Source organism: Ranitomeya variabilis, chromosome 7 (genome assembly GCF_051348905.1).
Source record: "Ranitomeya variabilis isolate aRanVar5 chromosome 7, aRanVar5.hap1, whole genome shotgun sequence".
NCBI classification, from domain to species: domain Eukaryota; kingdom Metazoa; phylum Chordata; class Amphibia; order Anura; family Dendrobatidae; genus Ranitomeya; species Ranitomeya variabilis.
In genome coordinates this window covers 93939256-93967208 of record NC_135238.1, presented here as the reverse complement: position 1 = coordinate 93967208, position 27953 = coordinate 93939256, and the positions used below count along the sequence as shown (strand labels likewise).

The 27953-nt window shown below is 46.4% G+C and overlaps 1 protein-coding gene and 1 long non-coding RNA gene across 7 annotated transcripts in view; one reads left to right on the top strand and one right to left on the bottom strand.

The window, feature by feature from the left end:
• LOC143786313 (uncharacterized) overlaps nucleotides 1–15023 on the top strand; it is a 48180-nt gene extending 33157 nt beyond the window's left edge. Inside the window, exon 3 of the long non-coding RNA XR_013218254.1 lies at nucleotides 14690–15023. This is a non-coding gene — a long non-coding RNA (uncharacterized LOC143786313). The remainder of the gene's footprint in view (nucleotides 1–14689) is intronic.
• Nucleotides 1–27953, bottom strand: part of LOC143786311 (glucose-1-phosphate adenylyltransferase-like) — a 243915-nt gene that overhangs the window by 33782 nt on the left and 182180 nt on the right. For all 6 annotated transcript variants that reach the window (XM_077275581.1, XM_077275583.1, XM_077275584.1 and 3 more), the window contains one exon: nucleotides 23311–23369. In XM_077275581.1, the coding sequence (XP_077131696.1) occupies nucleotides 23311–23369 (59 nt within the window). The remainder of the gene's footprint in view (nucleotides 1–23310; nucleotides 23370–27953) is intronic.

Sequence of the window (27953 nt, the reverse complement as noted above, 5' to 3'; positions counted from 1 at the left end):
CTCTGAAGCCGTGACATGCGTGGGAGTGGATGGCAAGCCTACTTCTAACAAGCTCACCCGTAAGATACAGGTTGGACCATACGAAGATGTGTTTATGCGTCTAGTGGTGTCCCCCACTTGTCCTACCAACCTTCTGGGAGCAGACCTTCTCCAAAAGCTAAGAGCAACTATAGCCTATTCATCAGATGGTCTCACCATCACCATCACTGACCCGCTCGATCCGAGCGAAGAGTGTCAACTTCAAGCTGCACCTCTGCTTATGATGATGGATGAAGCTGCTAAAACAGTCTCGAGTGTTCCGCCAGAAGTGATGTCACAAGTTCCATCTACTCTATGGTCTACTGGCCCTGAAGATATTGGACGTCTTGCTGTGCCCCCGGTGCGGGTCATTCTTAAACCTGGAGCTCAGCTTCCAAGGGTGACCCAATATCCACTCAAATCTGTCCAGGAAGAGTCTTTGGCCACTCAAATCAAGACTCTCTTGGAGAACGGGGCACTAGTCAAATGTAACTCTCCCTGTAACACACCTTTTGTTTCCAGTAAAGAAGAGGACATTAAAAGGAGAAGCTCCAAAGTATCGTATGGTTCAAGATCTCCGGGCTGTTAACGCAGCAACCGTACTAGAAAGTCCAATTGTGCCCAATCCACATACATTGCTGTCGGAAATACCATCAGATGCAGAACGTTTCACTGTCATAGACCTGGCCAATGCTTTCTTTAGCATACCACTGCATTCAGAAGATTGGTACCTGTTTGCTTTCCCTTACAGAGGATCACAATATACCTGGACGGTCTTACCACAAGGAGCACAGAACTCACCAAGTAATTTCTCTCAGGCCCTTGCCACTTGTCTACAGCCATGGAGAGAGATTAACCATCAAGTTGTCCTCCTTCAATATGTGGATGATCTCCTACTATGCTGTCCTAATCAGGCGACCGCTGAAGAGTCAAGTCTCAGTCTTCTTCTTCATCTTGCACAACAAAACTGTAAGGTGTCCCTCAACAAAGTCCAGTGGTGTCAGCCTAAAGTCGTGTTTTTAGGCCACTGTCTCTCTCCGAAATTGAAACACCTAACGGATGAAAGGAAGCTTGCTATTAAGACCGTTCCTCTACCAAAAGGACCTAAGCAGTTACAAGCTTTTTTAGGACTTATCACATATTGTCGCCAATGGATTCCAGACGCCTCCAAGCTGATGCAACCGTTGTACGATGACCTTAAGACGTCAGCGTTTCCACTATGTCCCAAATCTGTTGAAGCCTTCTATGCTCTTAAACAGGCCATACAGTCTGCACCAGCTCTTGGAATCCCAAATTATCAACTACCTTTTTACTTGTTTGTCAGTGAAGTAGCAGGACATGTGTCATGGTTCCCAATGGCAAGGGAACGTCAGAGAACATAAATAACAGAACAGCTCTTGGGTGATGGAATCTCGAGCTGACCGTGAGCTAAACCTACCACACAACTAACAGTGGCCGGGTGGCGTACCTACGTTTTATCCCTAGACGCCTAGCGCCAGCCGGAGGACTAACTAACCCTAATAGAGGAAAAGACAGACCTGGCTTACCTCTAGGGAAATTCCCCCAAAAAGGAGACAGAAGCCCCCCACATATATTGACGGTGAGTTCAGAGGAAAAGACATACGCAGTATGAAGGTAGGTTCAGCAAAGCGAGGTCCGCTTACTAGATAGCAAGAAGATACAATAGGGAACTTCACGGTCAGCTGAAAACCCTATTAAAATACCATCCCGAAATTACTTTAAGACTCATGTGTCAACTCATGACACCGGAGTGGCAATTTCGGCCCACAAGAGCTTCCAGCTACAGAAAAATAACATAACTGTGAACTGGAACAAAAATGCAAAACAAACTTAGGACTAAGAGTCCAACTTAGCTGATAGTAGTCTAGAAGCAGGAACATGCAACAGAAAGGCTCTGGTTACATTGATGGCCGGCACTAGAATAACTGAGCAGCCAGGCTAAATAGGATACACCCATATCCTGATGGAAACAGGTGAACAGAGAAAGTGAAGCACACAAGTCCAGTACCACCAGTGACCACCGGGGGAGCCCAAAAACCAAATTCACAACAGTACCCCCCCCTCAAGGAGGGGGCACCGAACCCTCACAAGAACCACCAGGGCGACCAGGATGAGCCCTATGAAAGGCACGGACCAAATCAGAGGCATGAACATCAGAGGCTGTCACCCAAGAATTATCCTCTTGACCGTAGCCCTTCCACTTGACCAGATACTGAAGTTTCCGTCTGGAAACACGGGAGTCCAAGATCTTCTCCACAACGTACTCCAATTCACCCTCAACCAACACCGGAGCGGGAGGCTCAACGGAAGGCACAACCGGTACCTCATACCTGCGCAATAATGACCGATGGAAGACATTATGGATAGAAAAAGATGCTGGGAGGTCCAATCGAAAGGACACGGGGTTAAGAATCTCCAAAATCTTATACGGGCCGATGAACCGAGGCTTAAACTTAGGAGAAGAAACCCTCATAGGGACAAAACGAGAAGACAACCACACCAAGTCCCCAACACGAAGACGAGGACCAACACGACGACGGCGGTTAGCAAAATGCCGAGTCTTCTCCTGGGACAACTCCAAATTGTCCACCACCTGTCCCCAAATCCGATGCAACCTATCCACCACAGTATCCACTCCAGGACAATCCGAAGACTCCACCTGACCGGAAGAAAAACGAGGATGAAACCCCGAATTGCAAAAGAAAGGAGAAACCAAAGTGGCAGAACTAGCCCGATTATTGAGGGCAAACTCCGCCAACGGCAAAAAGGCAACCCAGTCATCCTGATCCGCAGACACAAAACACCTCAAATAAGTCTCCAAGGTCTGATTAGCTCGCTCAGTCTGGCCATTGGTCTGAGGATGGAACGCAGACGAAAAAGACAAATCAATGCCCATCCTAGCACAGAACGCCCACCAAAATCTAGACACGAACTGGGTCCCCCTGTCAGAAACGATATTCTCTGGAATACCATGCAAGCGAACCACATTTTGAAAAAACAGAGGAACCAACTCGGATGAGGAAGGCAACTTAGGCAAGGGCACCAAATGAACCATCTTTGAAAAACGGTCACACACCACCCAGATGACAGACATTTTCTGAGAAACAGGAAGATCAGAAATAAAATCCATAGAGATGTGAGTCCAAGGCCTCTTCGGAATAGGCAAAGTGTTGTGAAATTGGATTTTGGGCTCCCCCGGTGGCCACTGGTGGAATTGAACTGGTGTGCATCATCCTCTCTGTTCACCTGTTTCCATCAGGATGTGGGAGTCGCTATTTAGCCTTGCTCCTCTGTCACTTCCATGCCGGTCAACATTGTAATCAGAAGCCTTTCTGTGCATGTTCCTGCTGCTAGACAACTCCCAGCTAAGTTGGACTTTAGTCCTTGTTTGTTTTTGCATTTTGTTCCAGTTCACAGCTGTAGTTTCGTTTCTGTGTCTGGAAAGCTCTTGTGATCTGAAATTGCCACTCTGATGTTATGAGTTAATACTAGAGTCTTAAAGTAATTTCAGGATGTGTTTTGATAGGGTTTTCAGCTGACCATGAAAGTGCCCTTTCTGTCTTTCTGCTATCTAGTAAGCGGACCTCAATTTTGCTAAACCTATTTTCATACTACGTTTGTCATTTCATCTAAAATCACCGCCAATATTTGTGGGGGCCTCTGTCTGCCTTTCGGGGAAATTTCTCTAGAGGTGAGCCAGGACTATATTTTCCTCTGCCAGGATTAGTTAGTCCTCCGGCCGGCGCTGGGCGTCTAGGGATAAAACGCAGGCTACGCTACCCGGCTACTGTTAGTTGTTGCGGCAGGTTTAGTTCATGGTCAGTTTAGTTTCCATCCTTCCAAGAGCTAGTTCTTATGTTTGCTGGGCTATGTTCTCTTGCCATTGAGAACCATAACAGTTTGACCAGCCACAAAAGGGTTAAATTAATTGACAGAGAAAGGAGAGATAAGAGAAGTCTGCTGAAGATTTTTTTTTTTTTTTTCCCCTTCAGTTCTGAGTGTGCTTGTAATTGAATCTCTTGCAAGTCTGCCTATATTGCAGCCTTTCTCTCTCTCTCTCCTTCTAATCCTGGAATGGCTCTGTGTTCACCTGTTTAAAATGGATATTCAGAGTTTAGCTGCAGGTTTGAATAATCTCACCACGAAAGTTCAAAATTTACAAGATTTTGTTGTTCATGTTCCTATATCTGAACCTAGAATTCCTTTGCCGGAATTTTTCTCGGGGAATAGATCTTGCTTTCAAAATTTCAAAAATAATTGCAAGTTGTTTTTGTCCCTGAAATCTCGCTCTGCTGGAGATCCTGCTCAGCAGGTCAGGATTGTGATCTCCTTGCTCCGGGGCGACCCTCAGGATTGGGCTTTTGCATTGGCTCCAGGGGATCCTGCGTTGCTCAATGTGGATGCGTTTTTTCTGGCCTTGGGGTTGCTTTATGAGGAACCTCAGTTAGAACTTCAGGCGGAAAAGGCCTTGATGTCCCTATCTCAGGGGCAAGACGAAGCTGAAATATACTGCCAGAAATTCCGTAAATGGGCTGTGCTTACTCAGTGGAATGAGTGCGCCCTGGCGGCGAATTTCAGAGAGGGTCTCTCTGATGCCATTAAGGATGTTATGGTGGGGTTCCCTGTGCCTGCGGGTCTGAATGAGTCCATGACAATGGCTATCCAGATCGATAGGCGTCTGCGGGAGCGCAAACCGGTGTCTACTGAGAAGACGCCAGAGAATATGCAATGTGATAGAATTCTGTCCAGAAGTGAACGGCAGAATTTTAGACGAAAAAATGGGTTGTGCTTCTATTGCGGTGATTCAACTCATGTTATATCAGCATGCTCTAAGCGTACTAAGAAGCTTGATAAGTCTGTTTCAATTGGCACTTTACAGTCTAAGTTTATTCTATCTGTGACCCTGATTTGTTCTTTATCATCTATTACCGCGGATGCCTATGTCGACTCTGGCGCCGCTTTGAGTCTTATGGATTGGTCCTTTGCCAAACGCTGTGGGTATGATTTGGAGCCTCTGGAAACTCCTATACCCCTGAAGGGGATTGACTCCACCCCATTGGCTAGCAATAAACCACAATACTGGACACAAGTAACTATGCGGATTAATCCGGATCACCAGGAGATTATTCGCTTTCTTGTGCTGTATAACCTACATGATGTGTTGGTGCTTGGATTGCCATGGCTGCAATCTCATAACCCAGTCCTTGACTGGAAAGCTATGTCTGTGTTAAGCTGGGGATGTAAGGGGACGCATGGGGACGTACCTGTGGTTTCCATTTCATCATCTATTCCCTCTGAGATTCCGGAATTCTTGACTGAATATCGTGACGTTTTTGAAGAACCTAAGCTTGGTTCATTACCTCCGCACCGGGAGTGCGATTGTGCCATAGATTTGATTCCGGGTAGTAAATACCCTAAGGGTCGTTTATTTAATCTGTCTGTGCCTGAACATGCTGCTATGTGAGAATATATAAAGGAGTCCTTGGAAAAGGGACATATTCGTCCTTCGTCATCTCCCTTAGGAGCCGGTTTTTTCTTTGTGGCTAAGAAAGATGGCTCTTTGAGGCCGTGCATTGATTATCGGCTTTTGAATAAAATCACGGTTAAATATCAATATCCGTTGCCACTGCTGACTGATTTGTTTGCTCGCATAAAGGGGGCCAAGTGGTTCTCTAAGATAGATCTCCGTGGGGCGTATAATTTGGTGCGAATTAAGCAGGGGGATGAGTGGAAAACCGCATTTAATACGCCCGAGGGCCACTTTGAGTATTTGGTGATGCCTTTTGGTCTTTCAAATGCCCCTTCAGTCTTTCAGTCCTTTATGCATGACATTTTCCGTGATTATTTGGATAAATTTATGATTGTGTATCTGGATGATATTTTGATTTTTTCGGATGACTGGGACTCTCATGTCCAGCAGGTCAGGAGGGTTTTTCAGGTTTTGCGGTCTAATTCCTTGTGTGTGAAGGGTTCTAAGTGCGTTTTTGGGGTTCAAAAGATTTCCTTTTTGGGATATATTTTTTCCCCCTCTTCCATCGAGATGGATCCTGTCAAGGTTCAGGCTATTTGTGATTGGACGCAACCCTCTTCTCTTAAGAGTCTTCAGAAATTTTTGGGCTTTGCTAACTTTTATCGTCGATTTATTGCTGGTTTTTCTGATGTTGTTAAACCATTGACTGATTTGACTAAGAAGGGTGCTGATGTTGCTGATTGGTCCCCTGCTGCTGTGGAGGCCTTTCGGGAGCTTAAGCGCTGCTTTTCTTCCGCCCCTGTGTTGCGTCAGCCTGATGTTGCTCTTCCTTTTCAGGTTGAGGTCGACGCTTCTGAGATCGGAGCTGGGGCGGTTTTGTCGCAGAGAAGTTCCGATTGCTCCGTGATGAGACCTTGTGCTTTTTTCTCGCGTAAATTTTCGCCCGCCGAGCGGAATTATGATGTTGGGAATCGGGAGCTTTTGGCCATGAAGTGGGCTTTTGAGGAGTGGCGTCATTGGCTTGAGGAGGCTAGACATCAGGTGGTGGTATTGACTGACCACAAAAATCTAATTTATCTTGAGTCCGCCAGACGCCTGAATCCTAGACAGGCGCGCTGGTCGTTGTTTTTCTCTCGGTTTAATTTTGTGGTGTCCTACCTGCCGGGTTCTAAGAATGTTAAGGCGGATGCCCTTTCTAGGAGTTTTGAGCCTGACTCCCCTGGGAATTCTGAACCTACAGGTATCCTTAAGGATGGAGTGATATTGTCTGCCGTTTCTCCAGACCTGCGGCGGGCCTTGCAGGAGTTTCAGGCGGATAGACCTGATCGTTGCCCACCTGGTAGACTGTTTGTTCCTGATGATTGGACCAGTAAAGTCATTTCTGAGGTTCATTCTTCTGCGTTGGCAGGTCATCCTGGAATCTTTGGTACCAGGGATTTGGTGGCAAGGTCCTTCTGGTGGCCTTCCCTGTCTCGAGATGTGCGAGGCTTCGTGCAGTCTTGTGACGTTTGTGCTCGGGCCAAGCCTTGTTGTTCTCGGGCTAGTGGATTGTTGTTGCCCTTGCCTATCCCAAAGAGGCCCTGGACGCACATCTCGATGGATTTTATTTCGGATCTTCCTGTTTCTCAGAAGATGTCTGTCATCTGGGTGGTGTGTGATCGCTTCTCTAAGATGGTCCATTTGGTTCCCCTGCCTAAGTTGCCTTCTTCTTCCGAGTTGGTTCCTCTGTTTTTTCAAAATGTGGTCCGTTTGCATGGTATTCCAGAGAATATCGTTTCTGACAGAGGTACCCAATTCGTGTCTAGATTTTGGCGAGCATTCTGTGCTAGGATGGGCATAGATTTGTCTTTCTCGTCTGCTTTCCATCCTCAGACTAATGGCCAGACCGAGCGGACGAATCAGACCTTGGAGACATATTTGAGGTGTTTTGTGTCTGCAGATCAGGATGATTGGGTTGCTTTTTTGCCTTTAGCGGAGTTTGCCCTCAATAATCGGGCCAGCTCTGCCACCTTGGTGTCTCCCTTTTTCTGTAATTCGGGGTTTCATCCTCGATTTTCTTCTGGTCAGGTGGAATCTTCGGATTGTCCTGGAGTGGATGCTGTGGTGGAGAGGTTGCATCAGATTTGGGGGCAGGTAGTGGACAATTTGAAGTTGTCCCAGGAGAAAACTCAGCTTTTTGCCAACCGCCAGCGTCGGGTTGGTCCTCGGCTTTGTGTTGGGGACTTGGTGTGGTTGTCTTCTCGTTTTGTCCCTATGAGGGTTTCTTCTCCCAAGTTTAAGCCTCGGTTCATTGGCCCGTACAAGATATTGGAGATTCTTAACCCTGTGTCCTTCCGTTTGGACCTCCCTGCATCTTTTTCTATTCATAATGTTTTTCATCGGTCATTATTGCGCAGGTATGAGGTACCGGTTGTGCCTTCCGTTGAGCCTCCTGCTCCGGTGTTGGTTGAGGGCGAGTTGGAGTACGTTGTGGAAAAAATCTTGGACTCCCGTGTTTCCAGACGGAAACTCCAGTATCTGGTCAAATGGAAGGGATACGGTCAGGAGGATAATTCTTGGGTGACTGCCTCTGATGTTCATGCCTCCGATTTGGTCCGTGCCTTTCATAGGGCTCATCCTGATCGCCCTGGTGGTTCTGGTGAGGGTTCGGTGCCCCCTCCTTGAGGGGGGGGGTACTGTTGTGAAATTGGATTTTGGGCTCCCCCGGTGGCCACTGGTGGAATTGAACTGGTGTGCATCATCCTCTCTGTTCACCTGTTTCCATCAGGATGTGGGAGTCGCTATTTAGCCTTGCTCCTCTGTCACTTCCATGCCGGTCAACATTGTAATCAGAAGCCTTTCTGTGCATGTTCCTGCTGCTAGACAACTCCCAGCTAAGTTGGACTTTAGTCCTTGTTTGTTTTTGCATTTTGTTCCAGTTCACAGCTGTAGTTTCGTTTCTGTGTCTGGAAAGCTCTTGTGATCTGAAATTGCCACTCTGATGTTATGAGTTAATACTAGAGTCTTAAAGTAATTTCAGGATGTGTTTTGATAGGGTTTTCAGCTGACCATGAAAGTGCCCTTTCTGTCTTTCTGCTATCTAGTAAGCGGACCTCAATTTTGCTAAACCTATTTTCATACTACGTTTGTCATTTCATCTAAAATCACCGCCAATATTTGTGGGGGCCTCGGTCTGCCTTTCGGGGAAATTTCTCTAGAGGTGAGCCAGGACTATATTTTCCTCTGCCAGGATTAGTTAGTCCTCCGGCCGGCGCTGGGCGTCTAGGGATAAAACGCAGGCTACGCTACCCGGCTACTGTTAGTTGTTGCGGCAGGTTTAGTTCATGGTCAGTTTAGTTTCCATCCTTCCAAGAGCTAGTTCTTATGTTTGCTGGGCTATGTTCTCTTGCCATTGAGAACCATAACAGCAAAGATAACAACAATCCGCTGGCCCGAGAACAACAAGGTTTGGCCCGAGCACAAACATCACAAGACTGCACAAAAACTCGTACATCTCGAGACAGGGAAGGCCACCAGAAGGACCTAGCCACCAAATCCCTGGTACCAAAGATCCCGGGATGACCTGCCAACACAGAAGAATGAACCTCCGAGATGACTCTACTGGTCCAATCATCAGGAACAAACAGTCTACCAGGCGGGCAACGATCAGGTCTATCCGTCTGAAACTCCTGCAAAGCCCGTCGCAGGTCTGGGGAAACAGCAGATAATATCACCCCATCCTTAAGGATACCTGTAGGTTCAGAATCACCAGGGGAATCAGGCTCAAAACTCCTAGAAAGGGCATCCGCCTTCACATTTTTAGAACCTGGTAAGTATGAGACCACAAAATTAAACCGAGAGAAAAACAACGACCAGCGCGCCTGTCTAGGATTCAGGCGCCTGGCAGACTCAAGATAAATCAAATTCTTGTGATCGGTCAATACCACCACCTGATGTCTAGCCCCCTCAAGCCAATGACGCCACTCCTCAAAAGCCCACTTCATAGCCAAAAGCTCCCGATTACCAATATCATAATTTCGCTCGGCGGGCGAAAATTTTCGAGAAAAGAACGCACAAGGTCTCATCACGGAGCAGTCGGAACTTTTCTGCGACAAGACCGCCCCAGCTCCGATCTCGGAAGCATCGACCTCAACCTGAAAAGGAAGAGTAACATCAGGCTGACGCAACACAGGGGCGGAGGAAAAGCGGCGCTTAAGCTCCCGAAAGGCCTCCACAGCAGCAGGGGACCAATCAGCAACATCAGCACCCTTTTTGGTCAAATCAGTCAAAGGTTTAGCAACATCAGAAAAACCAGTTATAAATCGACGATAAAAATTAGCAAATCCCAAAAATTTATGAAGGCTCTTAAGAGAAGAAGGTTGCGTCCAATCACAAATAGCCCGAACCTTGACAGGATCCATCTCAATGGAAGAGGGGGAAAAAATGTACCCCAAAAAAGAAATCTTTTGAACCCCAAAAATACACTTAGAACCCTTCACACACAAGGAATTAGCCCGCAAAACCTGAAAAACCCTCCTGACCTGTTGGACATGAGAATCCCAGTCATCCGAAAAAATCAAAATATCATCCAGATACACGATCATAAATTTATCCAAATATTCACGGAAAATGTCATGCATAAAGGACTGAAAGACTGAAGGGGCATTTGAAAGACCAAAAGGCATTACTAAATACTCAAAATGGCCCTCGGGCATATTAAATGCGGTTTTCCACTCATCCCCCTGCTTAATTCGCACCAAATTATACGCCCCACGGAGATCAATCTTAGAGAACCACTTAGCCCCTTTTATTCGAGCAAACAAATCAGTCAGCAGTGGCAGAGGATACTGATATTTGACTGTAATTTTATTCAAGAGTCGATAATCAATACACGGCCTCAAAGAGCCATCTTTTTTAGATACAAAGAAAAAACCGGCTCCTAAGGGAGATGAAGAAGGACGAATATGTCCCTTTTCCAGGGACTCCTTAATATATTCTCGCATAGCAGCATGTTCAGGTACAGATAGATTAAATAAACGACCCTTTGGAAATTTACTGCCCGGAATCAGATCTATGGTACAATCGCAATCTCTGTGAGGAGGTAGTGAACCAAGCTTAGGCTCCTCAAAAACATCACGATAATCAGACAAAAATTCCGGAATCTCAGAGGGAATAGATGACGAAATGGAAACCAAAGGTACGTCCCCATGAACCCCCTGACATCCCCAGCTTAACACAGACATTGCTTTCCAGTCAAGGACTGGGTTATGAGATTGTAACCATGGTAATCCGAGCACCAAAACGTCATGTAGATTGTACAACACAAGGAAGCGAATCATCTCCTGATGGTCTGGATTCATACGCATAGTCACTTGTGTCCAGTATTGTGGTTTATTACTAGCCAATGGTGTAGAGTCAATACCCTTCAGAGGTATAGGAACTTCCAGAGGCTCTAGATCAAACCCACAGCGCCTGGCAAAGGACCAATCCATTAGACTCAAAGCGGCGCCAGAGTCGACATAGGCATCCGCGGTAATTGACGATAATGAACAAATCAAGGTCACAGACAGAATAAACTTAGACTGTAAAGTGCCAATTGAAATAGACTTATCAACCTTTTTTGTACGTTTAGAGCATGCTGATATAACATGAGTTGAATCACCACAATAGAAGCACAACCCTTTTTTTCGCCTAAAATTCTGCCGTTCGCTTCTGGACAGAATTCTATCACATTGCATATTTTCTGGAGCCTTCTCAGAAGACACCGCCAAATGGTGCACAGGTTTGCGCTCCCGCAAACGCCGATCAATCTGAATAGCCATTGTCATGGACTCATTCAGACCTGTAGGTGCAGGGAACCCCACCATAACATCTTTAATGGCATCAGAGAGACCCTCTCTGAAATTCGCCGCCAGGGCGCACTCATTCCACTGAGTAAGCACAGACCATTTACGAAATTTTTGGCAGTATATTTCAGCTTCATCTTGCCCTTGAGATAGGGCCATCAAGGCTTTTTCAGCCTGAATCTCTAAATTAGGTTCCTCATAAAGCAACCCCAAAGCCAGAAAAAACGCATCCACATTGAGCAACGCAGGATCCCCGGGTGCCAATGCAAATGCCCAGTTTTGAGGGTCACCCCGCAGCAAGGAAATTACTATCTTAACCTGCTGTGCGGGATCTCCAGCGGAGCGAGATCTCAGGGAAAGAAACAATTTACAATTATTTTTGAAATTCAGGAAACGAGATCTATCCCCGGAGAAAAATTCTGGTATAGGAATTCTAGGTTCAGATATAGGAGTATGAATAACAAAATCCTGTAAATTTTGAACCTTCGTAGCAAGATTATTCAAACCTGTAGCCAAACTCTGAGGATCCATTTTAATCAGGTGAGATCAGAGCCATTCAAGGATTAGAAGGAGAGAGAGAGACAAAGGCTGCAATTAGAGCAGAAATGCAACTGAGTAAACTAAAAAGCAAGCTCAGAAGGAAAAAAAAAAAAAAAAAAATCTGCAGACTTCTTTTTCTCTCCTTTCTTCTGCCAACGGTTTTAACCCTTGGCCGGCCATACTGTCATGGTTCCCAATGGCAAGGGAACGTCAGAGAACATAAATAACAGAACAGCTCTTGGGTGATGGAATCTCGAGCTGACCGTGAGCTAAACCTACCACACAACTAACAGTGGCCGGGTGGCGTACCTACGTTTTATCCCTAGACGCCTAGCGCCAGCCGGAGGACTAACTAACCCTAATAGAGGAAAAGACAGACCTGGCTTACCTCTAGGGAAATTCCCCCAAAAAGGAGACAGAAGCCCCCCACATATATTGACGGTGAGTTCAGAGGAAAAGACATACGCAGTATGAAGGTAGGTTCAGCAAAGCGAGGTCCGCTTACTAGATAGCAAGAAGATACAATAGGGAACTTCACGGTCAGCTGAAAACCCTATTAAAATACCATCCCGAAATTACTTTAAGACTCATGTGTCAACTCATGACACCGGAGTGGCAATTTCGGCCCACAAGAGCTTCCAGCTACAGAAAAATAACATAACTGTGAACTGGAACAAAAATGCAAAACAAACTTAGGACTAAGAGTCCAACTTAGCTGATAGTAGTCTAGAAGCAGGAACATGCAACAGAAAGGCTCTGGTTACATTGATGGCTGGCACTAGAATAACTGAGCAGCCAGGCTAAATAGGATACACCCATATCCTGATGGAAACAGGTGAACAGAGAAAGTGAAGCACACAAGTCCAGTACCACCAGTGACCACCGGGGGAGCCCAAAAACCAAATTCACAACAGACATGCTTCCGGAGTCCTAGCACAAAAACATGGGGGAAGAACAAGACCAATCGGCTACTACTCTGCCCGCCTGGACTCTGTGTCTCAAGCTTCCCCGACTTGCCTCAGAGCTGTTCATGCTGCACATATGCTTCTGGACAAAACTTCTGATATCATCTTAGGACATCCGGTTCTCTTAATGGCTCCACACGACATAAAAGCTATTATAGGCCAGACTCAACCTAAACACCTGTCGCTACAGCGTCATATGAAACTCCAATGTTCCCTCTTGATTCCGGATAATGTCACTCTTGTCCGCTGCACCATCCTCAACCCGTCCACGCTGCTTCCTCTTTCCAGGGGGGATGTGGATGATGATACTGATGCTCTCGGAGAAGATGCCTCTACACACTCAGAGGATCATGACTGTCTCGAACAAATGCAGGAAGAAGCAGCCTCTAAGAAAAACGTGTCTGAAGACCCACTCCCACATGCTGACCTGACGTTCTTCACTGATGGTTCCAGATTTGCAGATGAAACAGGAAGATTCCATACGGGATATGCCGTGGTTACACATGACCAGGTCATCTCAGCTGGATCGCTACCACCGCACATGTCTGCACAAGAAGCGGAACTTAAAGCTTTAACGTTGGCTTGTCAGGAAGCGACGGAGAAGGTGGTCAACATCTACACGGATTCAAGATACGCTTTCGGAGTGGCTCATGACTTCGGCAGTATCTGGGCAGCCAGAGGATACCTAACGTCCAGTGGAGCTCCTGTAAAACATGCTGCTATCATACAAGAACTTGTGGCTGCTCTAGATCTACCTTTGGAGGTTGCAGTGATCAAGATCAAAGCTCATGGGAGATTGGATTCTCCAGAAGCAAGGGGGAACTTCTTTGCTGACAAAACAGCAAAAACCTATGCTGTGGATCCATTTGGGAAAGAGAAAGCAGCGGTGTACGTGTCACAAGACGCTGAAGAAGGGACTAAAGGCTCTCTTATGAGGATCATCCATCTACATCAAGACAAGACATCAGATGATGAAAAGAACTCATGGCAGAAAGGAGGAGCTAAAAAGGATGAAGATGGAGTCTGGAGGATGAACAAAAAGGTCTGTCTACCCCGTAATCTGTACCCCTCAGTGACAGAATGGGCACACGGTATCACCCACAGAGGCAAGAATCAGATGAATGACCTAATTTGGAAGACTTATATGGCACCTGGAATCTCTACTGTCACCCAAAAATATTGCAAATCCTGCCTTGTGTGTGCAACATGCAATCCAGCACCACCTCAGAAAGTTACTCAGAAACATTTGGCTAAACCACTTTATCCCTTTCAGAGGATTCAGATTGATCACATTCAAATGCCAAAAGTAGGGAAGTACGAGTATGTACTGGTAGTGACTGACATGTTCTCAGGATGGCCCGAAGCCTATCCAGTAACAAACATGACTGCCAGAGTGACTGTTAAGAGACTGATGACTGAAGTAGTATGCAGATATGGGGTCCCAGAGGAAATTGAGAGTGACCAAGGACCTGCGTTCACTGCAGCACTGACTAAGGAACTATGGACATTGGTGGGAGCGGATTTGGGTTTACATACTCCATATCACCCCCAGAGCAGTGGGACAGTAGAAAGATTGAATGGCACCTTGAAAAATAAAATACTTAAAGCCAGTCAGGAGGTCAGACTTCCTTGGACAGACATTTTGCCCATTGCCTTATACTCAGTCAGAAACACTCCAAGGGGTCCCACTAAACTCACACCATACGAGATTCTTTTTGGGGGGCCTCCAAGGTTGGGTCAATATTTTCCACAACAGCTAGCCTTAGGAAGTGATACTCTGGTAAAATATGTCATTGCCCTTACTAAAGAACTGTCAGTAACACATGCACGAGTTTTATCATCCATTCCAGATCCAGATTCCAGTGAAGGTGCCCATACTTTCCAACCTGGTGACTACGTGCTGGTTAAGAAGTTCGTCAGAAAGACTTCCCTGGAGTTGAGATTTGAGGGTCCCTACCAAGTGCTTCTGACAACTCCTACTTCGGTCAAACTTGAAGGAAGACCGACGTGGATACACGCCTCTCACTGCAAGAAGTTCGTGCCTCCGTCAGAACCTTCTACATAATGTTGCATATCCTTTACTTTGTGTGTTGTGCCATTCTATACTCCTCTGTAGGAGCACAACAGGTCGCAATCACCCAAACTGGGGGGGTGATCACATTCTGGTATAATACTACTGCACACGTTGCTTCCTTTAAATTTGATTATTGTGATGTAGTACAGTGTGACACTAAGTGGATTTCCTCACCTTCCACAATGAGTCAACCGGCACAGCTGAGATCAGGACAACAATATATATGTGTTACAGGTGAGGGATGGGGACGAACTTGTAGTTCATGGAGGGCGGTCGGGTGGAACACTGGTGAAGATTGGGGGTATAGACCAAACACAGCCTCAAGAAAACAGGACTCACAGGGCAAATCCCTACTCACTAGGATGACACTCTCCCGTACAAAAGTCCTCAAGCCCTGTGATACCATTGGCCAATGCAACCCTTTAGTCCTCAACCTGGAGAACCCTCAACCTGGCGATAATGGCACCTATCTGCTGGGTACATATGTAAATGGTGTGTGTGCCAGTTGTGCCCATCTAGGTCAATTCATATTAGCAGATATAAAAGAAATGTCCCCAAAAGATAAAAATAAGCATTCAAACCCTCTAATGTTCCGTATCCAAAAACTTAACAAGATGACAGCCATTGCAAACCCCACATTTGAAGATATTCTTGCCATTGAAACAGGATACACTGAGACCAACTTATGGTTGAAGTGGATGAAATATACAGCCAATCAATATAATAAATCCAATTGCTTTGTCTGTGCAGGAGCGAGACCCCACTTAGGATCTGTCCCTCTAGACTTACCCCCAGATGTGGAAAAATGTTTCCTGAGTCTGTTTACTAACAAATCCCTTGATGAAACAAATTGCGAAAATTGGAAAAAGAAGTACCCCATAGTCACAAAAACACCTAATCCAGGTGAAGGCATCACCATATACCCAGGAAAGTACACCTGTTACACTAATACTGAAGGGAGCATATTTTTGGGTAATTTCACAAAGGGATATTGCAGCAGATACAGTAATGCAACCAGGGGAGACCTGATCAACCAAAACCAGTCTATTTCTGATGTTTTCTGGATATGTGGAGACATGAAGATCAGAACTCATTTAGAAGGAGAGTGGATAGGAGAATGTACACTAGCCAAAGCCTTAATGCCCTTCTACATAGCAGCAGAAGGTGAGGAAGCCCTAACTTCAGAAAATCTCCACAGAACAAAACGGGAAACAAATTTAGAACCAAGAGGCAGTTTTGACCCCCACATTTATATCAATGCTATAGGAGTCCCAAGGGGGTACCAGATGAATTTAAGGCCAGGGATCAAGTCAAAGCAGGTTTTGAATCATTTATCTTACCCCTGGTGACTATAAATAAAAATGTAGACTGGATCAATTACATCTATTATAATCAACAGAGATTTGTCAATTACACTAGAGAAGCTCTTCAAGGTTTGGCAGACCAACTAGGCCCTACATCAATAATGGCTTTTCAAAACAGAATGGCCCTTGACATGATATTGGCAGAAAAAGGAGGTGTTTGCAAAATGGTGAAATCTGCATGCTGTACCTATATTCCAGATAATACAGGTCCCACAGGAAAGGTTACAGTAGCCATAAAAAAGCTGAATTCCCTACAAAAAGAATTAAAGAAAAATTCAGGTGTAGAAGATCCCTGGGATCAATACTTTTCATGGATGAAGGGGTGGCAAAGATGGCTAGCTCAGATAGGCGTAGTTATCCTCGTCGTCCTAATCATTGCAGCTATTATTGTTTGTTGTGTTCTTCCCTGTGTAAGGAAAATGATCGAGAAAGGAGTAAAAACATCAGTGCCCATTTTCCTAGCTCAAGAGGTGAGTTATTCTGCAGACATAGAACAGCTAGGCCCTCTACAGTCTTTTACAGTCCACAACTAGGCAGTCAGAGCAGCTGTATGCAAGTTTGTGCCTACTTCGGTCAGGGTTGCTGATCGCCTCCTGGATCCATCTCTCACATTGTAAACTTCTTAGACAGGTAGGGACAGAGTAGGATCTGACCTGCTTGTCAAAGTCCAGCTACAAAGGGAGGTTTTCCACAAAGGAAAACTTGTCTCAAACTGGTGAAAACTCCAATTTCCTCCCCCAGGCAAGACGGTCAGATCTAGGATGTGTACATCAGGGTGAGTCACATGTGTATTTTATGTAACCATGGAGATTGGAGAGTAATAGATCCAGCAGGTAGGAAAGTCCCGAGGACGCTGGTAACGCGCTCCGATATACCTCCTCGGTATACCCATAATTGGTCACACATTCTCTGTTGTCTATAGCATCCGAATTGTCATGAAGCCTCTGATGTCATAGTGACATTTAACACTGGTGGGTTAGGGAACCACGGTGGGATCAATATAAAAAAAAAAAAAAAGAAAAGGTTAATAAAGTATTTAGGGGGGACTGTTGAGGAGAGCCATAAGATCAAATACTTAATTAACCTCAAGACATAAGGTAATTGAGAGAAGCAACCCATAACATGTATTGTTTAACCTTACATAAGTTTTCCTCAGATCAAAGTGAGACACTAAAGATGGCTACCATCTCCTGTATCAGATCCATGTGCTCTGGTATCCAAGATGAACAATGAAGACACTAAAGATGGCCGCCATTTCCTGTATCAGCAGACCATGTGTTGGTGTCCAAGATGACGCCCACCCTGATGACCTCATGGATCCACCCACAGTGACGCCCACCCTGAAGACCTCATGGACCAACCCACCCTGGTGACCTCATGGATCCGCCCATGGACTTGCTCATTGCCCAACCCACTAACCAATGGAATACATCCGATCACTCCCATTTTAGAGCTAACCGAGCCCCCTTACAGAAAATATATAAGATGTGTTTTAAGCCAAATAAACGTCTTCTTGGAGCTGAGCCTCACATTGATCAAGGAGAGTTACATCCAACTGTGTGGTGTATTTCTTTTGGTGAGCACCTGATCAATATCCATTAGGCCAGGAGTAGGCAACTAGAGAATTGAACATTTTATTAATTGTTCAACCCTAATAATGTGATCGGTCAGTCAGATTCGCTGACTGATCACAGGTCTCCGAGTGCAGGGACCGACTGCACGTGTCCCCGCACCTCTTAGCTGTCTGGGACAGCTGTTGGCACTGAACGTCACTGTGTGTTTACATGCAGTGACAGCAGGGGCTGACTGGGCCGGTGCCTAAGCCACTGCACAGGGTTGTTGGAGGACCTGTGATGAGCAGGAACAGGAGGTCGGGACACGCAGCGTGCACCTGTGGCTGGAGCCATGGCCGGCTGCAGTAATGTGCAGGCTGCGGTGAGAGGGGGTAGCTCCTGACACACAAGAAGAGGAGGAGGTTGCGGTACTTACATAGTGATCGCAGTGATCGCACGCAGCCTACTCCTCTTCTGTGTGCAGATCTGTCTCCAATGTCTGCTCAGCCAGGACCTGGAGGGGAAGGAGCTACAGCGTGCAGAGCAGCAGCACAGGATGGCAGGACATGGACAAGATGAGAGGAAGGCTGCCCTCTGTGCCCACTGCCCAGCACACGCCAGGTAACCTCTCCAGCTGCTCATCTCAACGCTTACTGTGCTAAGTGGCAGGGGGGAGGGGGGCATTTAACAGAATAAACATGGCAGGTCAGAGTATGTGTGTTTTCCTCAGTGTGTGTGTGTTTTCCTGAATGCGTGTGTTTTCCTGAGTGGGTGTGTGGGTGTGTTTTCCTGAGTGTGTGTGTGTTTTCCTGAGTGTGTGTATTTTCCTGAGTGTGTGGGTGTGTGTATGTATGTGTGTGTGTTTTCCTGAGTGTGTGGGTGCGTGTTTTCCTCAGTGTGTGTGTTTTCCTGAGTGTGTGGGTGGGGGTGTGTGCATGTGTGTTTTCCTGAGTGTGTGGGTGTGTGTATGTATGCGTGTGTGTTTTCCTGAGTGTGTGGGTACATGAGTTTTCCTCAGTGTGTGTGTGTTTTCCTGAGTGTGTGGGTGGGGGTGTGTGTGTTTTCCTGAGTGTGTGTTTTCCTGAGTGTGTGGGTGTGTGTATGTGTTTTCCTGAGTGTGTGGGTGTGTGTGTTTTCCTCAGTGTGTGTGTGTTTTCCTGAGTGTGTGGGTGTGTGTGTTTTCCTCAGTGTGTGTGTGTTTTCCTGAGTGTGTGGGTGGGGGTGTGTGCATGTGTGTTTTCCTGAGTGTGTGTGTTTTCCTGAGTGTGTGGGTGTGTGTATGTATGTGTGTGTGTTTTCCTGAGTGTGTGGGTGCATGTGTTTTTTTTTCTCAGTGTGTGTGTTTTCCTGAGTGTGTGGGTGGGGGTGTGTGCGTGTGAGTTTTCCTGAGTGTGTGTGTGTGTGCCCGCACGGCAAAAGTTAAAGCAGCAAGCCAATCAGAGGCTGGCAGCTGATATCAGCGCGCATGTCGCCAGCGTATGACGTCATTGTTATTCGCTGGCGAGTCCGTGCTGAAATGCCAGGGATGGACATCGGCGCTGGACCGTGGCCAGGTAAGGAGAAAGGTGTTTTTGTTTACTTTTATTGAATGCGGCAAGCCCGGGGCAGAATGGAGACACGGGGGCAGGAATGGAAACAACACAGGGGGCAGGAATGGAAACAACACGGGGCACGATGGAGACAACACGGGGCAGGAATGGAAACAACACGGGGCAGGAATGGAAACAACCCAGGGGGCAGGAATGGAAACCACACGGGGCAGGAATGGAAACAACCCAGGGGGCAGGAATGGAAACAACCCAGGGGGCAGGAATGGAAACAACCCAGGGGGCAGGAATGGAAACAACCCAGGGGGCAGGAATGGAAACAACCCAGTTGGCAGGAATGGAAACAGCCCAGGGGGCAGGAATGGAAACAACCCAGTTGGCAGGAATGGAAACAACACAGGAGGCAGGAATGGAAACAACACAGGGGGCAGGAATGGAAACAACACAGGGGGCAGGAATGGAAACAACACAGGGGGCAGGATCATGGGACAGATGGGGCAGGATCATGGGACAGATGGGGCAGGATCATGGGGCAGATGGGGCAGGATCATGGGACAGATGGGGCAGGATGCGGAGATCATATGGGGGCAGAATGGATCCTCATGAGGGCAGATTGGGAGAACATAAGGCTGGAGCCAGGAATGAGATACATGGGGCCAGGATGGGGGATATTATTACCATAGGGGCTAATTAAGGGATATTTTTACTGCAGTGATGTATTTATTTTATTTTTGGAGGATACTGTTTTAAATGAGGGGGCAGTCCTGTTACTGTGCAGAGCGACATTATGTCGCCCTTTTTTCTTCATCTGGTGCAGTGTAGAAGTTGGGAAAAAATTAAGTAATGTGTTCTGCAAGCGGAGCTCTAGATAACTGTGTTATTTCCTGCAGAGACCCATCCTGGCTGGAAGATGTGATGACGGTCTGTGCTGGTTGAGGATGAAAAGCGAAGCTGAAGGACTTCACCTAGAGACGTCACTGGTGAGTCAGTGTGTTACCTGTATACTGACACTATACACTATATACAGAGTTCTTGTGTACAATGTCACCAGTGATCACTGTATTACCTGTACACTGGCACTATATACAGAGGTCCTATGTACAATGTCACCAGTGATCACTGTATTACATTTACACTGACAGTGTATACAAAGCTCCTGTGTATAATGTCACCTGTGATCACTGTATTACCTGTACACAGACACTGCATACTAAGTACAGATCTCCTGTGCATAGTGGCACTTTTGGTGATAGTATTGTGTTGTTTTTTTATTAATGATCAGTATTGTAGTATTCAGTCACTATGTGGTAGTAATATGTGGTCCGGTCATGGTGTTGCAGTATTTGTCTCTTGTATGTGCTATTATTCGGTAACTGTGGTGGTAATATGTGGACTGGTCACGGTGTGGCGGTATTTGTTCCCTGTATGTGGTATTATTGGTCATATGTGGTGGTAATATGTGATCTTGACATGGTGCGATGGTGTTTGTCCCTTGTATGTGATATTAGTCGGTCACTGTGGTGGTAATATGTGATCTGGACATGGTGTGGCAGTATTTGTTCCTTGTATGTGGTATTATAGGTCACTATGTGGTGGTAATATGTGGTCTGGTCATGTTGTTTTGGTATTTGTTCCTTATATGTGGTGTTATTGGTCACATGTGGTGGTAATATGTGGTCTGGACATGGTGTGGTTGTATTTGTCCCTTGTATGTGATATTGTTGGGTCGCTGTGGTGGTAATATGTGATCTGGACATAGTGTGGCAGTATTTGTTCCTTGTATGTGGTATTATAGGTCACTATGTGGTGGTAATATGTGGTCTGGTTGTGTTGGTATTTGTTCCTTGTATGTGGTGTTATTGGTCACCATGTGGTGGTAATATGGTGTCTGGTCATGGTACGGTGGTATTTGTCCCTTTGGATGTGACATTATTGGTCATTTAAAAAATTGAAAAATAAATAAAAATATACCTAAATTGTATTGCATATTTTAACACATTTTTAATAGGTTAGCGTAGAGTAGGGCCCAGCCAAATGAGTCTACCTTGTCGTGGTGGCAGATTAGAAAAATCTTTTTGGCCAAAACAAAAGCTGCTGGCTACATGTGTAATCTGGCGATGGGAACTGTTAATGTGTGATTGGTGAGAAGTGGAGTTTTTTCAAGAGAGAGCCGTGAGACTGTGGACAGTTCGAGGGGTGAAGACGAGGCTGGGGTTAGAGCCTGGGCAGAGTCTCAATGGGCCTTGAAAATTTGGCCAGTATGGGGCCCCAAAATTCCTAGTGGCAGCCCTGTTTGAAGGTTCTGTATGGTGATGTTAAGGAGGTACGCTATGGTGGAGTTATGGAGGTTTTGTATGGTGCCGTTATGGAGGTACTGTATGGGCGGCGAACAGTGGGAATGGTGAGCAGTGATCCACATATGAGCTGAAGATTACATGGCCTGACAAGGGGAGAGGAGGGAAGGGAGTATTGGGCAAAGTGTTTTACTGCTAGCGCATTTCAAGGACTGTGGTGTGTGTGTGTCATTATACAGTGGGGCTGTGCGTGTGTGTCATTATACAGTGGGGCTGTGCGTGTGTGTCATTATACAGTGGGGCTGTGCGTGTGTCTTTGGTGCATTCACTCTGTGTCATTCTATGTGACTGCAGACTTGTGAATCCTCACATTGCTTGCAGTGCTGTGCTTATTCAGCGGGTGTGTGACTGCAAATTTGTGATTTGCATACATGCGGTCACATGCCGCCTAGACTTGCATGGCCTAATGCAACTGTATTGAACAAGGCCAGAAACAGTCTAGTAGAAATGTGGCTGGGAATATATATATTGCATGCTTGTGGTCACAAGACCACCTGTTCCCGGTGCCGACACCAGAGAATCTTCACAGCGCACAGTGCGCATGATATGAGGATTCATACATAGTGACTGTAGACATGTAGCATAAGATCCGACAACCCCTTTAAGGATGGGCCGCTACTCATGGGCCACTGCTGTGTGCTTGCCCCCAGGCTAAAATTTGCCAGCCAACCCCTGAGTGACAGTTCAAAGTCATGACGGGCAAAGCTCGTCATGATACAGAACTGACACCCATTCATGACGTGCTATGTCCGTCATTGGTTGTAAAGGGGTTAATAGAAAAACCATTCTGAATGTAAGTATACCGTATTTACAGAACTGCTTACAAGTTTGAACACCTGTTCATGCAATGGTTTTTCCATTTTCCTAATGTTTAAAGCAGTTTTCCCACAAACAAAAGTTCATTTTAGTCACTAGATCTTGTAATAATTATAAATTCCACAATTTGGTGTATAAAATAAAATGTTCCTGTGCTGAGATAATCTTATAAATGTGCCCCTGCTGTGTACTGTGTAATGGCCGTGTCTGACCGTGCAGGAACATGGTCTGATCATACCACAGCTCCTGGGCAGGAGAGAACAAAAAAATGTATACACGGGATCACAGCTGATTCTTTCTTTGAGGTAAAATATTGTTTAAAAACAGGCAGTGAAATCTTTTACCTCACAAAAAAAATCAGCTGTGATCCCGTGCTGTCCTGTCTGTATACACTTTTGGTTCTCCCCTGCCCGGGAGCTGTGGTATTTATAATCCAAAACCACTAGTGGAACAATCAGAGGAAAAGTACAATAGAAACGTCACCACTTCTGTATTTATCACCCACTCTTGGTTTTGGCTTACAAATACTGAGATAAAATATTGACCAAATACTGAATGTGTTCACATAGCCTAACACATACTCTGTTTTGTTTCATACAATTATTTACTCCTGGTTTCCAAATGTGTCCCTTCATGCTATTGCTGCCTTCAATCTGAATCTAAAATGTGCACATTCCAGAAAAGAAAGGAAAACCCATTGCATGAACAGATTTATCCAGACTTTTGATGAGTACTTTATGTAGTAATGTACACAGGCTTTTACCTTGTCACAAGCCAAGATAAGAAATAACCTGGAGCATCTTTTTCATCAATCGGTGTGTCCTGAAAGAAATGTACAGAGGTAAAATTTCAGCACACGTATGCAAACTAAAAAAATAAAATATACACTTTTGTAGTTTATATATCTTTGTTTTTCTTTTTAAATTGCTTTATTTCATCAGTTTTATTTTGAGCGGGAAGATTTCCCTTTTAAAACACCTCCAGCCAAACATTTGTCAATGTTCATGAATCCTTACAAGAGCATGTCACAAAAAATGAACAACACTAACAAATAACATCCCCTTCTATGTAACCATTAGTGTTGAGCGATACCTTCCGATATTCGGAAATATCAGGAACGGATTGGATCGGCCGATATCCAAAAAAATATCGGATATCGCCGATACCGGAAACCAATGCAAGTCAATGGGACACAAATATCGGAATGAAAATAAGCCCTTTCTGTCCTTGTACATCCTGTTCCGGAGAGGGGAACAGTGTGGGCGGTGCGTGCATGACTGTGTGGGACCGTGGGGGGGGGTCTGTACGGGCCTCTCGGGGTTCTGTGCGGCCTGCCGGGAGTCTGTGCGGCCTGCCGGGGGTCTGTACGGGCCTCTCGGGGGTCTGTGCGGCCTGCTGGGGATCTGTGCGGCCTGTCGGGGGTCTGTACGGGCCTCTCCGGGGTCTGTGCGGCCTGCCGGGGGTCTGTGCGGTCTGCCAGGGGTCTGTACGGGCCTCTCGGGGGTCTGTGCGGGCCTCTTGGGGGTCTGTGCGGGTGTGCAGGCATCGTCCGATGGGACTACAAGTCCCATCAGGCTATGCCTGCTACAATGGTAGTGATTGACACATTAGCCAATGATGGGACAGTAGTAGTCCTATCCGGCTAATGTGTTGAATGTAAAAAATAAAAAAATACATACAACATACTACATACATACATACAACATACTACATACATACTACATACATACTACATACATACATACAACATACTACATACATACATACATACAACATACATACTACATACATAAAACATATTGCATACATACTACATACATACATACAACATACATACAACATACTACATACATACAACATACATACAACATACATACTACATACATACATACTACATACATACAACATACTACATACATAATACATACATACTACATACAATACATTCATACATTGCATACAATACATACATATAGACATACAGTACATATAACATAGATTACATACTCACCATCACTTGTCATTTTGATCCCCGAAGCCAGTGTCATCTGTAAAAAATATGAAAATAACAAATATACTCCCTGATCCGCAGAAATCCACGAGAGTCCCACAACGATCTCCCGTGGAGAACGGCAGCATCAGCTGATGCGACCGCTCTCTAGGGGCTCCAGGAATACAATGACGGGAGGAAGGTATCCTTCCGCACTGTATTCCTCCGCCGCTGTAAAAAAATAGTCCCTAGTCTCACTTTTGGAATTGCTGTGTGAGAAATTTTCCCACGCAGCAATTGCCATAAAGTGAGACTTTGAACTCTAGTAACCTCTCAGTGATGCACTGCAGGAGCCATTGTCTCCTGTCAGTGTGTCACTGAGCCCCCTATACAGCAGTGACATCACCCGATGCCACTGTTCTATAAGGGAAATAGTCATGGGACACTTGTTATTAATTGGACTACGGCGGACAGGTAGTATACGGTTTATTATTTTACGCTTTTTGCAGGCGCTGAAGTATGGCAAGTATGGTTAAATGAAGAATATTAAAATACTTTTTTCCTAATGTGTGTGTGTTTTATTAACCATTTACTAGTACTGGATTAATAATGGATAGGCGTCTTATTGACGCCTCTCCGTTATTAACCCGGCTTAATGTCACCTTACAATAGCAAGGTGACATTGACCTCTTATTACCCCATATCCCACCACTACACGGGAGTGGGAAGAGAGGGGCTAAGTGCCGGAATTGGCGCATCTTACAGATGCGCCATTTCTGGGGCGGCTGCGGACTGGTATTTGTAGCCAGGGGGGGGGCAATATCCATGGCCCCTCTCTAGGCTATGAATATCAGCCCGCAGCTGTCTGCGTAGCCTTTCTGGCTATAAAATATAGGGGGACCCCACGTCATTTTTTTGGGGGTCCCCCTATTTTAATAGCCAGTAAAGGCTACGCAGACAACTGCGGGCTGATATTCATAGCAGGCTACAAATATTGGCCCCCGGCCGTCGGCTTTCCACCTCTGGCGCAGAAAAATGCGCGGGAGCCCACGCCATTTTTTTCCATTTTTTTTTTTAAAGAAACGCTCATTAAGGCCTCTTTCATACTTGCGTCGGTACGGGTCCGTCGCTATGCGTCGGGCCGACGTACCGACGCACGTTGTGAAATTTGTGCACGACCTGGGCAGCGGATGCAGTTTTTCAACGCATCCACTGCCCATTCTGAAGTCCGGGAGGAGGGGGAGGAGTTTCGGCCGCGCATGCGTGGTAGAAAATGGCGGACGCGACGGACAAAAAAAGTTCTCTGTAACGTGTTTTGGTGGACCGTCGGCACGAAAAAACGTTCAAGTGAACTTTTTGTCAGTCGCGTCCGCCATTTTCTACCGCGCATGTGCAGCCAAAACTCCGCCCCCTCCTCCCCGGACTTCAGAATGGGCAGCACAGAACTCCGGCAGGCCCACACAGACCCCCGGCAGCCCGCACAGACCCCCGAGAGGCCGCACAGACCCCCGAGAGGCCCGCAGACCCCCGGCAGGCCCATACAGACCCCCGGCAGTCTGCACAAACCCTCAGCAGGCCCGCACAGACCCCCGGCAGCCCGCACAGATCCCCGGCAGGACCACACAGACCCCAGGCAGCCCGCACAGACCCCCGGTAGGCCCGCACAGACCCCCGGCAGGCCAGCACAGACCCCCGGCAGCCCGCACATACCCCCGGCAGGCCCACAGACCCCAGGCAGGCCCGCACAGACCCCCGGCAGGCCCGCACAGACCACCGGCAGGCCCGCAGACCCCCGGCAGACCGTACAGAGCCCCGGCAGGCCCACACAGACCTGTTATGAACTGGTGGTTTAGGAGCAACATGGGACGTGCAATGGAGGAGGTGGTACCTGTACTGACCGCAGTTCCTGAGCTTAACACAACACTAGAAGTAGCCGTGGGATGTTCCTGTCACTCCCTAGACACCTCATCACAGCCGGAAGACTAACTACCCCTAGAGATAGAAACAGGAAAGCTATCTTGCCTCAGAGAAAATTCCCAAAGGATAGGCAGCCCCCCACAAATATTGACTGTGAGTGGAGAGGGAAATGACATACGCAGAATGAAACCAGGATGTAGCAAAGGAGGCCAGTCTAGCTAGATAGATAGAACAGGACGGAATACTGTGCGGTCAGTATTAAAAACTAGAAAAATCCACCACAGAGTTTACAAAAATCTCCACACCTGACTAAAGGTGTGGAGGGTAAATCTGCTTCCCAGAGCTTCCAGCTAAACTGAATAAATCCATACTGACAAGCTGAACAAGAAAAAACATAGAAAGTGCAGAACGATTAAGTCCACAACAAGTGAACTACAAAAGAACAAAGCAAGGACTTATCTTTGCTGAACAGGTCAGAATATCAGGGAAATCCAAGCAGAGATGTGAATCCAAGCAGGAACCATTGACAACTGGCACAGGCTGAAGGATAGAACCAGGTTAAATAGCCGAGCCAGAAAGACAATCAGTGGAAGCAGCTGCTGGCTGCTAAATCCAAGGAGCAGCAGTACCACTTAAAACCACCGGAGGGAGCCCAAGAGCAGAATTCACAAAAGTGCCACTTACAACCACCGGAGGGAGCCCAAGAGCGGAATTCACAACAGTACCCCCCCCTTGAGGAGGGGACACCGAACCCACACCAGAGCCCCTGGGCCGATCAGAACGAGCCAAGTGAAAAGTACGAACCAAATTAGCGGCATGGACATCGGAGGCAACAACCCAAGAATTATCCTCCTGGCCATAACCCTTCCACTTGACAAGATACTGAAGCCTCCGCCTCAAAAAACGAGAATCCAAAATTTTCTCAACCACATATTCCAACTCCCCCTCAACCAACACCGGAGCAGGAGGATCAACCGAGGGAACAACGGGCACCACTTATCTCCGCAACAAAGAAAATGTATGGAAAACATTATGGATTGCAAAAGAGGCTGGAAGGGCTAAACGAAAAGACACCGGATTGATAATCTCAGAAATCTTATAAGGACCAATAAACCGAGGCTTGAGCTTAGGGGAGAAAACCTTCATAGGAACATGACGAGAAGATAACCAGACTAAATCCCCCACCCGAAGCCGGGGACCAACACACCGACGGCAGTTAGCAAAACGCTGAGCCTTTTCCTGAGACAACGTCAAATTGTCTACCACATGAGTCCAAATCTGCTGTAACCTGTCCACCACAGAATCCACACCAGGACAATCAGAAGGCTCCACCTGCCCCGAAGAAAAACGAGGATGAAAACCAAAATTACAAAAGAAAGGCGAAACCAAAGTAGCCGAACTAGCCCGATTATTAAGGGCAAACTCGGCCAACGGCAAGAAAGCCACCCAATCATCCTGATCAGCAGACACAAAGCATCTCAAATAGGTTTCCAAGGTCT